The following is a 13,899-nucleotide window of genomic DNA, read 5'->3' as shown; positions in this document are numbered from 1 at the left end:
GCTCGCAATGCTTGCAGAGGTATCAAAAGCGTGCACGCACATGCGCACGAAAGCACGCGCATACACACGTACTTTATTACACGATATTTATTTATAAAATAGAAACAGTGTGCTCTCTTTTTATACTGGCGAGGCAACAAACGAGATACTTTGCTACAGAATAATGATATTTGCGATATATTGGCAATGTACGCAATTCACAACACTCATAAATAGATCACTTATTTTACACCGATGTGTTGGTTCTCAATCGTTATCATAGTCATAGCATAGCATAGCGTACTAAACGTCTCAGCTAAAAACAATAAAAAATAAAACTGATAATCTGCGGCGTAAAAGGATTTTATTAGTTATACCGACATTTGTCAATTTGTCGCTTGAGTCACTTGAGAAAAAAGAACATAGCGGTACAAGAATGTAATACATGAAGATTTGAATGTACGAACGTTATACATATTTCTCGTGGTCGTTGGAATGTCTTGTATGATATTACAAAATAACAATTAATTTTAGTTTCGCTATACTTTTGTGTGAGCATTTTGTGCTATTACGCGCCGAAGTCATAGATACTGTTTATATCCGACTGTTGTATCTTTCGTATGTGTTCTGGTGATACTAGAAAAATAACAAAGTGCTGGTATAACAATTATTATCTTATCTTGCGAGAATAATCTGACGAAAATAATAATTTACATGATCATATTCCAATTTCGGAACGATGTATACGTATATATTATATGTGACACATATACGCGCGTGATACTATATTTAACACATTACCATTTTTATTAATAAATAAAATTTCCGTTAATGTGTCCGTTATACTCAATTTTGAAGACATTTTGAGGAAAAAACAAAAAAAAAAGATAAATTAATATGGTAATGTTAACGTTAGTTTCTAATTCTTGAGTAATTCGCCGTATATAATTCATGATTAAAGAGATTAGCAATATGATTGGCATAGACCGCATAGACGTGCGTTTGTATACGCGCACGTTTGTACACACATAATATTATACATTACAAGGCAATCGCACAGAATTGCTAATTATTTTATACTAGCATAGCCGAATTTTAATTTATCGCAGTTATATAAGTCATTTTGTCTTATTTACAAGCCCTCCGAGACTTATATTTTGCCAGTTTGCCTGTCGAGAATAAAATTAATATTTTAGTTGTACAAAATGTCACATGAAAAATGTGTGCGTGTGTGTCATTATTATTTATTAAAAAGATGTTTAGTTTCATACGAATCTCTGTTATAATTTTACACGCGCATCTCTCCTCCCCCTCACTCCCTATGCGCCTGAAATCAACTCTAAAGTAACTTGTGTGCTTGAATTTTCTCTACTTACTCCTATACCAGTTACCCATCCAGTTCCAGCTGGATTTTCATCGGTAACACCAATTCTTCGACAGATAATGCCAGCTCCCGAAGTTGCCCAAACTTGTCCCTGTTCCCTCGAAACGGATACATGTCGAAATCCTTGCTTAGCGTTCACCACTGCCATATCTGGGCAAATTTATTGTCTGATTTATTTGGATTTTGACTTGTGAGATAATAAATGTATAAATATAACCGGCATAATATAACAACGAGCACTTTCATCGAGGAAACGAACCTACCTATATGAATGGGATCATTTGGCATAGCCGGCAATGTTTGCCAATGAGTTCCCTCGGGAAAAACATTCGACTGTACGTCCCGACGCACTGACAATCTACCCGTTGTGTCCAAGGCCCACGCAACATCGTATCCCACCGAAATCTGCTTCAACTGAGCCCCTGAGGGTGGCTCGACGTTTTGCCATTGTATACCTAAATTGTTGGACAAAACATCGACTATCTTCAATTACAATCGAGTGCGGCAAGTTGTGCATCTAGCTCAATCTCCTCCTAGTAAATTTTATACCAGTCGGTTTCGCAGCGCTGATCCCTAATCTCCAATAAGAGGAGCCATTTTTCCCAACGGCCCAAACTTGTCCACATGGGCCACACGATATACTAATTAACGGTTGATCACTCGGTATATGCTCCCATGACACTCCCTGTTTAGTGGTAGAATACATTAATCACGTTTTGTCCCAAAACCAATCGCCATACGTTTCTACGAGACCGTCACCTCTGCGGTAGGTCAGAAGAATTTATATTTTACTGAACTGAAATGCCCGGTGTTATTACACATGAGCAAAAGAAGGGAGAATTATTTGAATGTTCATACCATTGGACATGATTCTGATACGCCTCGTCTGAATAAAGCCTCACCGTTCGCGGCAACTGCCCATACATGAATAGGAGCGTCCGTGCCAGGTTTTCCAGTCGCCTAATTGAGAGTGCCAAATGGTAAATAATACATATGCACGCACGCACGCACGCACGCACGCACGCACGCACGCACGCACGCACGCACGCACGCACGCACGCACGCACGCACGCACGCACGCACGCACGCACGCACGCACGCACGCACGCACGCACGCACGCACGCACGCACGCACGCACACACACACGCATACACACACACACACACATATGCTCATCCCGTGGATGTCCTCATCAAAGATGAGGTCGTGAAGGACGTACGTATAAAGAAACGTCGATGAGTTTGGTGTTTCCTAGTTCTTGCCAGGGCCCGCTGGTTGTCAGTTGACATCTTCTGAACCATCGTCTTCGTCGAACGTAATCGGTGAACTGCTTCTTTCCATGGTACTGCGAGGGGAAATCGGTAGCGTATTGCCAGCCGTCTCTGTCAACACCACCGGGTGTGTGAAAGTCGACGATCCAATCTGATACCTGTGTACATACACATCAGTACGGTGTTTGCATTTGAGCTGTACAGGAGGAAAAGAACATTTGTCATCGCTCTTCTAGGCTCCGTCTTCGAGGCGAGAGAGATCGATACGATCAACGAGTCAACGAGTTCGTCGCTTGCGCTCTTACCCAGTGCCAGTGCATCGACAATAACTTTGTGTGTTCCCGCGTGCACTTGTGTCGGCCGGTCGCGTCGCTCCACATGTAACGGTCTGTAGGAAGTCCATGCGCGGTATATCCAGTCACTGGATTCCAACGTTGATTTTCGTACACGTAATAATTATGGGTATCCACCATGGTATTGATCCCGGTGTTACTCGTGGCCAAGCCTGTATGTGCACGCCAGAGTATCCTCCGTTATTTCGATTCGCATATCAGTGAGAATATTGCTTCCGAATGCAGCCAAGTGTCGTGTTACACTCCCAATTCGGAGTGTTTTTGCGCGGTGGTTGCGTGAGATAGATTAAACCTCGCGCAACACAACACAACGATAAGTTACCGTGAAAACGAGTGGTAATACCTTTGAGAAATGCGCCACCCCAACCACCCGTATACACCCAAGCGGTACTGTCGTAACCGATGCCCCAAGTAACGCCCGCGGAACATGTTTCGACCTTCTTCAAGTGCCCGCCAATTTGCCTCCAAAACATCGTGCTTGGCTCGATGATCACCTGCGCGGGAGGTGCGAAAGAGTTTCGAGAGAAATATTTCATCGATTAGTTGTCGATCTCACGAGTCTCACGAGACGGTCGATGGAGAATCACGCACGAGATAGAAACACGAGGAAAAGTTTCACTTACGGATGTAGATTTGTACGTGATATTGCATAAAGTCAACAGCCCCTTGATGCGTAAATGCGTGATGTTTTGCGGATATATTCTGTGGCTATAAAAGGTATATTCGCTGTCGTTAATAAAAATTCTATAACCGCGTTCTTCGCAAATAATATACAGCGTGAAGTCACAGCCTGCCTTCAATGGACTACCTCCATTTCTCTCCTCATCTCCCCACTGTCCATTCTGATATGTGTTCCGTACGATAATATTCTCTTTGAGTCTTGGGTTGAAATGAAAAGCTATGTCGTGATTATCCGCCACAGCTTTTTGCTTCACAAACGTTGTGGTGTAACAAACCAGATTGAAATACAACCTGAAACAATGTTGCGGCTTAATCGATCAGAGGGCGATCCAGATCTGCGCGAAACTGTGTGCGAGCAAGAATGGTGCGAACAATTCTCGAAGAGATGGCACAGCTGTTGGATCTTCGATCCAGCTTTTACCTGTCGGCGTCGTCGTGGACGCATACTGCAATTTTTAGAGTGCTACCGTATCCAAAACCATTCTGTAATATGCTCTCGAATGGCAAATCTCTACCGATAACATCCATCTCTTGTACATATCCGTTCTCGAACAATTGATATTCCTGTACAGTGGTAAAGTTTCAAACGGTCAAAGAAAGGATGATCTTGCGAGATTTGACGAAATGACGCAACGGCATATTTGTCGGTGTATTTGTTTTACCTCCGCGATTGCAGGATCGAATACATACACGTCGCCCAGTGCGGTCGTGATCCAGATTGAATTTGGGCTAGGCGTACCGTACACACTGTTCATCCGGCAAGATACTAGAAAAGGGAGGAAGAAGGTATAATCTGTGTTCACGTTGCCTCCCTTCTGATTGAATCGAACGCGTCACGCCGCGTCACGCTTCTGCACACCTGGTTAGCTATATATTCTGGCTTAAAAGTTGCGTGTCCTTACCTGACGTCAAATGCGCCAACCAGTCTTCCATCTCTGTATCGCTAGCAAACTGTAGCCTGATTACTTTTGAACGAGTCAATTTGGGAGTATGAACCGCTATTCTCGGATTACCTGGCTCGCTGCAGCAGACAACGCATGTAATTTCCGACACGGGAAATTGTATCTGCAATACAAGTACGAAAGAGTCGCATTGCGCGAGCTGCTACACGTCACACGTAATAAATTTCAAACAAACGATCTTATCGATGAAAATCTTGACTTTGATAAACACACCACACTTGTTACGCCGTCTGAATTTAAAATGATCAAAGTGCCGGAATCTAAGGACCCAGTATCACTGCTTATCCATTCCAATTCGATTTTGCAATCTTCGTACAACGTGCCGCCTTTAATTTTGCACTTGGCATCGCCTGTCTTAACCCAAGATGATCTGCGTCGGAAAAAAGAAAAAAGAAAAGAAAAGAAAAGAAAAGAAAAAAATAAATAAATAAAATTTATTTTACGAGAACAAAATACACTTTCCAAGAGCGAGCGCCTCAATGCACTATCGATACAAGTATAATTTTCTGCTTACTTTTCAACAGCTCTTTCATACACTACCGAGGAGTCGAGCGATACTCTCTTCAATCTCGACTTTAATTCATCCAAGATGTATATTCTCCAAGACTCTCCAGTTTCCCCTTGTATCGTACCACTGCCGTCTGCGATCCTGTTCGATAAATATCAGATTTACAGAAAATGTTGTTACAGTTTCTCGTCGCGACTCCCCCTCTCCCCCCCCCCCGACTTGTGATATCATACAGCCCCCTGTATATCCCGATATATCATCCATGGTACGATGTAAAACCGACATACTAACCATTTCGGTGGATTTATCGGATCGACGAAGCATGCTCCAGCTTCCACTTTGTACCACAATACGTCACACTCGGCCCAATATATTATTCCTGCGCTCTCATCTTCGCCGTATACCCCAGAATCTCCAGTTAAATCCGGATCGAACACGCTCCCATCGGTTTCTGGATGCGCTTCAACCCCAACCATAGAACCGACAGAATGAACGGGACTCCAAGCGGCAGGGTTTATCTACATTGCGATAAATAATTTATTACAATTCCCTTTCCCATATGCCCAATATGGTAATCGATATTTCGACCGATAGCAAAAGCACTTGAACCTTGACGGTACTACTCATTCCTTTTCCCGAAACGACTATGGACTCCCCACTTTTCGCTAAAGATTCGTTAGATATAGTTATACTAGCGACACTCGCTTCGTTTAGATCACTCGCTGCGTCTACGGAATTTGCAGACCTATAGCAGTCACACACAGCGTAAAAAGGTTACGTTAATCTCACTGTCGAAACGTCGGTTCTGTTATATCATGTTGCTGTATCGTGTATGGTATGGTACGTTATAATCATTTCTATAATCATAAAAATCATGCGGGTTATACATTCCATCACCTCTTTCTCTCTTCGTTTAAATATATATCTTGAAAAGATGTTTGTTGAATATTCTTTGCGGATGTACCATCGCCGGTACGTTGCCACAATTTTAAGGATGTGGGTGTTGGCGCTGAACGCGATTGCTCCTCCCATTCTCTGACCAACGTTGTACCTTCGCTGGTACTGTGAGGGCGATTCTATATAAAGAGAAAAGGGGAATAGGATTCGATCAGAAGCATGTCGAGTCGCGCATTTGTCATACGTGTCGTATATGGCCGGCATATGAAAGACACTACCAAAGAACTCCAGCTCTGATGACGTTGCTGCTGCGGTGTGCCACACGTACTGTGTCTATTACTGGACGACAAACTGGCGTTGCTGCTTGCTCTACTGAGTTGAAGCGGCGCGTTTATCAATCTCCACTTTTTTCCCGTTAATTCCGAGCGTGTGATGCCAGTACGGTAATACAAACATCGATCGTCATGACCGATAGCCCAAACCTTTTTTCGAACATGATAAATATGAGATAACACAAGAACATCCAAAAATCATATATGATCAATGATATCCTAGGTGACTCCTTGACTTTTATATAGACATTAAATGTGATAAAGTGCGTCTTTCCTTTCTTTCCTTTCCTTTTTTTTTTTTTTTTTTCGTCTCTTACGTTTGTTAACAAGTTTTAATCTTATCGATTATGGTTGACCCATTGACTCGTTATCTTTGTATTTTATCTCGCTAAATTTAAGACGGGCATCGCTATATCGGATACACACAACGATACGCATATGCTCTTGATCGTGTGAGTTAAGACTCGTCGTCGCTATTACCTGATCGTTTGGAGCAACGGATACTAGGGCCATTTTGCTTAACATTTCGACCCAACCGGTTCCAGTAGCCAACTGTTCACAGACACCGCTCATTTCGCCTTTGATACCTTTTCGGAACCATATCCCACCATCGTGTGTTACAGCCCATACAGCGTCAGTACCTACGCTAACTTGTACCAATCTCAAATCTTTTTGCGGTGGTTCCACTTCCGACCAATCTTCGCCTACATTCGTTGATGTTGTCACATCAGCGTACCGTCAACGACAGTATATTATGATACGTCTCATAATTATATTTATATTTACCCATTGGGTTGTCTCTCGTTACACCCGTACGGACCAATGCTTTCCCAGTCATAACCACAGCCCAGACAAGACCAGTTATTCCAACGCTAATTTGACACACTTCATAGCCATTTGCCAATTTGATGGAACTCCATCTTTGTCCTTCGGGACAGGTTGTACTTGTTCCAACGCGGAACATTACCTAAGCAATTACGAAAAACGACACACCGTCTCTAGAGTATTAAAACTGATCAAAATTGCATTGCCGATGAGAGAACTTTGATGAGAGAAAGTTATGTTAAAAGTTATACCCGTCCGTGAGCAGTTACAGCCCAAACTACCAAGCTTCCAGGACTAGCTCCAGGCATTTGATTACCACCTACAGCTACATCGATAAAAGGTTCCTGAAAGTGTGTAACATTTTCTTTATTGGCTTTCTGTACGCGCGCATGGAAAGTTTCGTTGTACGAAGCTTTTCGTTACCTTGGTTGGGTCTTTGTGAAGAGGGGCAATAGCGCACCATGAATTCATAGCGCTATATCTCCGATAACGAACCCATTTGCGTCTCCTTACGCAAGATTTCCACTGCTTTTTTGTAGTGTACGTTGCTGGAAAATCAATTGCGTATGTCCATCCCTATCAAAATATCAGATTCTCTGTGATCATAAGATTCTCTTTGGTTGTGGGGACAACTGATAACAAATCTATACATAAACAAAATCATATGAAGAACATATTATACTTGTAAAAAACACAAAAGATATATAAATAATTAAACAGTTTCATATAAATAATCTGAAACCCCTGTGTGTTCTTGATATGCATGCAATCCTAAATTAGTGATTGTACAGACTTGTGTTTTAGTGAAATATACAAGTATTGTGCAAAGATATGAGTGTGTGTGTGTGTGTGCGCGTATGTGTGTGTGTGTGTGTGTGTGTGTGTATGTGTGTGTGCGTGTGTAAATATATTACAGAGGAAAACATGTTCTTCAAAGAAATACTCAAGCTTGTTAATTATAAGGATCTTATCTCAATATGCGTATAAGTTTATTTATGCAAAGTAAAATAAGAGCTAGATCCTTTTTCATAGAATAAGGAAGAAACTTTACTACTTTCAACTTCAACATGTGCAAACAGACCGATAAAGAGGAAAATATATTTACATCATGATCCAATGGTTGGCCATCTAATGTAGTCTCTATTTGCCAGTCACCTTCCCATTGCCATGCCATTGATGGCAATTTTACCTTGTCCCTGCTGCGATCGACTGTACCATCTTGATTTGAAAAATTATATCTGTCGGTTGGAAGTAATCTCCCGCTAAAACCTTCTAAAGGCAGCCAGCGCTGGAATTTATATCATTTAATTATGTGTTACTTGTTTATAAATGCATTTATTTGAAGCGGTTGACCTTTATCCTTCTAAAAATTTATAGATGATGATACATCTTACAAATATGTACCTCATTTTCATAAGTTTCCTCTTTTATCCTTATTGGTATGTCTAAACCATGAACATGAACGTAAACTTGACGATCTCCACCAATGGCCCACATAAAATGAGGCACAGCGGATAACTGTTTAAATTCGAGGCCTAAATACATGAATTCACGCCACATATTTCCAGACGTCGACAGTCCAAACACACGTCCTTCATTGTTAATAGCATATAGATGCGAACTTGGCATTTTTAACGCGATACAATATTATAAATTCATCTGTAACCAAATACACTATCGCAACTGCACTTTTAATGCATTTTTATGCGTAATTTTAAGCAGCAGCGGAAAAGACACGTACCGATTTCTCGACAAACACCGCTGTATATGATGCATTGAACAAGACATTAGTCATTTCCTAGAGACGATTATCATTCCCTCTTACATCGTAACACCTTCCCTCATGTTGATTGTACATATCACATGCTCCGACATATTACGCTAAAATAAATTATATTCGTTGCTTTACACGCAAATATACGACTGCATATAACGCGAGAAGAAAGAGGTATCGCCGATTGGGAAACATTCGGCAAACCGATTATAAATACAATAATATCAGTCGGTGATACTAGAGACAATTTTTTATACCGCTCAAATTGACATGTATCTTGTTACCGAGAGGACTACTAGTCTGTTCCTTTTAGTTGCAACACTGCTGAACTGGTGCGATAAGTTAAGCTAAAGCTTGCCGCAACCGGCCGGAGCTGCGCCAGCTGTCTCCTGACTGGTCACCGCAGCATTTGCCGGAGTTCTACCTGGTTCTACCGCATACACGGACATCTAAAACCAGCGGCACACGGTGCTTGTTTTCGTGCTGGATCGCTTGCTGGATTAAAATACTGCGTTGTGATTGGTATATTTTCGAAGATGGATGAAAATGCACCAATCAGAACGCAGTATTTTCATACAGCAAGCAATCCAGCACGAAAACAAGCATCGTGTGCCGCTGGCTTTACTCAACCGTTGTGTTTTCTGAACGCAGCCATTGAAAAAAGAAAGAGAGAAAGAAAAGGAAGAAGACAAGCAGTGACATGTATACACGTACGTGCGTATATTTCGGCTTGACAGTGGTCGAATGATGTTTCAGTAACTTGGGACGGTATTGTTGATGCGGATGCAATGGGACCTCCACCCGTAGTCACCGGGATATCACCTAAAGAAGGTCCGCCTGGCACTCGAGTGATAGTCCGCGGCGAGTTTTTAGGAAATAAAGCCCAAGATCTTTTAGGTTAGTGCAATTTATCGCAAGTACAGATTTCTTTTAATTCGCCAGAAACGTATGTCTCGCATGAATTGTTGAACATGTGTAAAAAAAAAAAAATAACTTCGCCATTATGTCACTGTTATGTGCAGCGTAAGAGAATAACAAAATACCGTTGTCATCTGTAACATATTACATTTCAGTTAGTATCAACGTTTAGTTGTCTGATATAGTTGTCGCTAGCCGCATCTAGCGGTGACATGATATATGAATAATTTAAATATCTTGCATTGTTTCCTGTGCAGGGTTGACAATATGTGGATGCGACTGCTTGCTTTCGGCCGAGTGGAAGTCGTCGAACAAAATTATAGCGAGATCAGGCCCTTGCAAGGGCCGCGGCGACATAATAGTGACCACTCGGAGTGGAGGACAAGGGACTTCAACTGTGCAGTTTCGTGGCTATCATGAAACTATAGGTCCTATGAAGGAATCGGCGGTATGGGTGGAGGAAGCTCCTATGCAGAGTATTGTCTGGGGCAGAAGAACGTTGTCACCTACAAATTATCAGCAGGAAGATCCTTTGGGTCTCAGCGTAGAAGGAAACGAGTAAATCCATGTCTGAGATATAAGTCTGCGACATAAGTTGTGAATTGTGTCGCGATATAGTCAATATTTTGTCCTAAAGCAAAAAGTTTCCCGAGGATGAGTTGATCGAACTGTTTGGAGATGGCAGTGGAGATCTGACGAGTGAAAAGTTTCATCCTGGATGGTTTTTATTGCAACATCATCACGCCACCACTTTGGAGGACTTGAAAGCTGGCCTAGCTTATCTCAGGAGAAAAGTAAATTCTCAAAAAGAGGGACAACTGTCGTTTCTCAAAGTGAGTACAAACACAGTGTTATCTCCTAATTATACCCGTGTAATTATACTCGAGAATTATACACGATCAAGATCGCGTGTGAAATAGGCTAATGTAGGAGCAGTGATGGAGCAACTTGATACAATAATGTCGCTGAAGGACCAGTTTGAGATAGATATGAAGAGCTACGGTAGCGATCCTACCGAGAAACTGGAGAAGGCCATTAAACAGTCCATGTCGGAAGCCAACAAGTTATTCGACGATGTTTTGGCAAGAAGGGACAGGGCGGATGCCACGCGTAACGCGCTGGCTGTGATGCAACGTTACAAATTTCTGTTTTGCATGCCGATAAACATCGAGAGAAACATCAAACGCGGCAATTACGATCTGGTGATTAACGACTACGCTAGAGTGAAAAATCTCTTTAAGAATACCGAAGTGGAGGTCTTTAGGAAGGTATTGGAGGAAATTGACGATAGAATCGGTAACTTTAAAGTACTATTACGAAACAAGTTGGAAGAGATGCCGTTCAGCTTAGAGGAACGTAAGAAGATCATCAGAAACCTTGTCAATCTCGACATCGAAGGCGATCCAGCTTGGGATGCGATAGGTACGTAAGAAAACGCGATACAAAGTGCATTGATATTTTACGTGAAAATTCTCTTCACGTCTTGTATATTTTGCGCCTTATAGTTTCGCACGCAAATTATCTGGAGAAAAGTGTCGCCGGTGCTGTGCACGAGCATCTAGACTCAGCCAGGATCAATAGCGACGACACGTACAAGTCTACGCCAATAAATATTAAACAATTGCGCACGCAGAAGAATAACGCTAATAATTCACCGCCGCAAATCTCGTGTATCGAAGCGATTTGCGATATCGTGGTGGAACAATTGCCGGATCTGTGGAGACTGGGACAGAGTTACTTTACGGGACAGCTGCATGTAGCGGTAGACGTAGAGAAACAGAGTCACTTTAAGGTATAAACATTACACTCGAATCCTTTTACGCCAAAGAAAAAAAGGATACTCGACTTGGTACTTTGCGCTTTGAATATCGCTTTATTCCGAAATAAACACAATTGTGTTCGCAACACAGAGTTTAGTTCTATCGAGTATGCAACACGCCATGGAGGCCATGAAAAATACATGTAGTCACGACGTGGAAGCACCGTGGCTCCTACACATTTTGCGTTGCGTCAGGCAAATGTACGCGTCTCTGATACATCTGGATCTGCCTAGCGACGCTCTCGATATCTTCGGATCGTTTATACTTGATTTAAGGTATTCAAGCTACTTATACGAAATACCATTCATATTCTCACAAGTAGTGCTCTTTTATACAACCGGCTTTCTTTTTCCTCTACGTCTAACGTAGGATACAATGTCTGGTTGCTCTCTTTAAACAAGGAGCGGATGATATAACGGCTCTGAGCCGAAAGGAAATGTGGCAAATAGAATATCTAAACGAAGATTGTAGTGTTACAAAATTGGTACATGGTAACGTTGCAACTTGAACATATTCTATTTTTACTTCTTGTTATCGTAATAACGTATACATTGTCTTGTGCCAAACAGCCATATCTGTTCGAAGAGATAGTTTTGAAAATATCGAAGCACGCGCGTGAAACGATAGTCGCTTGCGGTCCAAGAGAAGGTCCATTGTTTAATAACACGGCCCACCAAATGTTCTATCACAATACCATTAAAACGTTATTTACATCATTTGCACGATGTCTGCAACAATTGGCGTTTAGCGGCTGTGAGGAAGCTATGGACAATGATGAAACATCAGTCTCACAATTGATCGGTTCGCCATCCGGATTCAAGAGTAAAACCAACAAACAGCAAGGACCGGTGAGTCGCGCGTATACATTTTTGTCTATCTCCCCCCTCTCTCTCTCTCTCTCTCTCTCTCTCTCTCTCTCTCTCTCTCTCTCTCTCTCTCTCTCTCTCTCTCTCTCTCTCTCTCTCTCTCTCTCTCTCTCTCTCTCTCACTCTCTCACTCTTCATGCACTGTATATACGATCCCAGTGAATCTTTCATCATCAGACATGGGAGCAGTGTCTCTTAATCTCGCTGAGCAATATACGATACACGCTAAATATCGTTTTACCAAGAATCGAGGAGTCTCTGAAAGCCCAAGGTTACCCGGAATTATCCACCGCAGTCGGATGGAATTCTGACTGGACGCAATTGAAGACGTTAGATAGCGCCGTTCTAGACGCATATCTAGAACGGCGTTGCGATCCGCTAGTCGGTACGATCGAACCTAGCATGTACTTGGGCGGTTTGGAATGGGATTTCGACACCGAGCCGACGCATCTGAAGCCGTACGCTCAAGAGATACTGGCAAACCTGATTGCGGTCCACGCGGAGGTATCGCGACTCGTCGCGACATAAAATTTGACATATGTTATTACGCATCGTTGACACGAGACTCTGTGACATATCTCTTTCTTTCTTTCTTTCTTTCTTTCTTTCTTTCTTTCTTTCTTTCTTTCTTTCTTTCTCAAGGTACGCCGAGTCGCGCCGGCCCTGTTGGGACGGATTCTGACTCACATAGTGGAGACTATAGCGGAGGAACTTGCGCGGCTCATGTCGTGCGTCACGCAGTTTCGTCCAGCCGGAATTATTCAAGCTCGAACGGATATAATACTTTTGAGAAACGCCCTGCAAGCCTACAGTACAAGCAGAGCGAGGTAAGAACTGTCTCTCAAAATGTTTATCGAATTGGAATCGGCTATCGATCGTAATGTTCATCCCAATACGCGACAGAAGTTTCTTCGAGGAAGCTCTAGACGCGATACCGCAGCCAGTGAGCAGAGAAGATCGCACGCGAATAGACGCCCTTCTGTCGAAGATCACTACGTGCATGCGACTGCAACTGTTGTGTCTCGTCCGCGACGGAACGGAAAATATTCGTTACCTAACGGCAGACCCCGAACGCGTTACCACCGTGTAATTTACAGTGACCAAAGTATCTTAACGACAGCGGGTATGTGTTGTAATTTATTCCAACTTTTTATCGGTTGTATGTTGTATGAATTGTGTACGCGCTAGATATATCGTGTGTACGCGGAACAGAACGGACGCGGAACATAAAAACTTAAACCTCTATATCTATCCCTGCCGTGACTTACGTTCAGCGTCCGTTGTAGGATAGGTTTCTTCATTATTCATCTCATTTGTTCTCTGTCTCT

The 13,899-nt window shown here is 42.5% G+C and overlaps 2 protein-coding genes across 6 annotated transcripts; one reads left to right on the top strand and one right to left on the bottom strand.

Annotated features, from left to right (window-relative positions):
* Nucleotides 1–161: 161 nt before the first annotated feature.
* Nucleotides 162–9,338, bottom strand: Pex23 (tectonin beta-propeller repeat-containing peroxin 23). 4 transcript variants are annotated; one of them, XM_011148919.3, is made up of 26 exons: nt 9,252–9,338; nt 8,935–9,074; nt 8,598–8,852; nt 8,299–8,481; nt 7,617–7,769; nt 7,445–7,537; nt 7,155–7,335; nt 6,849–7,072; nt 6,315–6,518; nt 6,037–6,215; nt 5,749–5,884; nt 5,431–5,657; nt 5,146–5,280; nt 4,845–5,001; nt 4,572–4,734; nt 4,332–4,435; nt 4,091–4,233; nt 3,612–3,960; nt 3,332–3,482; nt 2,941–3,140; nt 2,584–2,793; nt 2,222–2,323; nt 1,913–2,048; nt 1,627–1,818; nt 1,356–1,513; nt 162–1,148 (listed from the first exon to the last, which is right to left on the bottom strand). In XM_011148919.3, the coding sequence occupies exons 3-26, from the start codon at nt 8,820–8,822 to the stop codon at nt 1,098–1,100; spliced, it is 4,056 nt and encodes a 1,351-aa protein (XP_011147221.1). In that variant the 5' UTR covers nt 8,823–8,852; nt 8,935–9,074; nt 9,252–9,338; the 3' UTR covers nt 162–1,097. The 4 variants fall into 4 exon arrangements, with proteins under 4 accessions (XP_011147221.1, XP_011147220.1, XP_011147218.1 ...); XM_011148918.3 differs by having other exon boundaries at nt 9,225–9,334; XM_011148916.3 differs by having other exon boundaries at nt 8,935–9,331.
* Nucleotides 9,339–9,613: 275 nt separating this feature from the next.
* Sec5 (exocyst complex component secretory 5) lies at nt 9,614–13,822 on the top strand. 2 transcript variants are annotated; one of them, XM_011148931.3, is made up of 11 exons: nt 9,615–9,864; nt 10,143–10,443; nt 10,523–10,718; nt 10,806–11,307; nt 11,391–11,677; nt 11,796–11,980; nt 12,075–12,189; nt 12,275–12,553; nt 12,749–13,075; nt 13,214–13,398; nt 13,475–13,822. In XM_011148931.3, the coding sequence occupies exons 1-11, from the start codon at nt 9,756–9,758 to the stop codon at nt 13,659–13,661; spliced, it is 2,673 nt and encodes an 890-aa protein (XP_011147233.1). In that variant the 5' UTR covers nt 9,615–9,755; the 3' UTR covers nt 13,662–13,822. The 2 variants fall into 2 exon arrangements, with proteins under 2 accessions (XP_011147234.1, XP_011147233.1); XM_011148932.3 differs by lacking the exon at nt 12,749–13,075 and having other exon boundaries at nt 9,614–9,864.
* The last annotated feature ends 77 nt before the right edge of the window (nt 13,823–13,899 follow it).

The sequence above is a fragment of the Harpegnathos saltator genome, unplaced genomic scaffold, assembly GCF_003227715.2.
Source record: "Harpegnathos saltator strain DR-91 unplaced genomic scaffold, Hsal_v8.6 scaffold58, whole genome shotgun sequence".
Taxonomy (NCBI): domain Eukaryota; kingdom Metazoa; phylum Arthropoda; class Insecta; order Hymenoptera; family Formicidae; genus Harpegnathos; species Harpegnathos saltator.
This window is presented reverse-complemented; position numbering and strand designations above follow the sequence as displayed.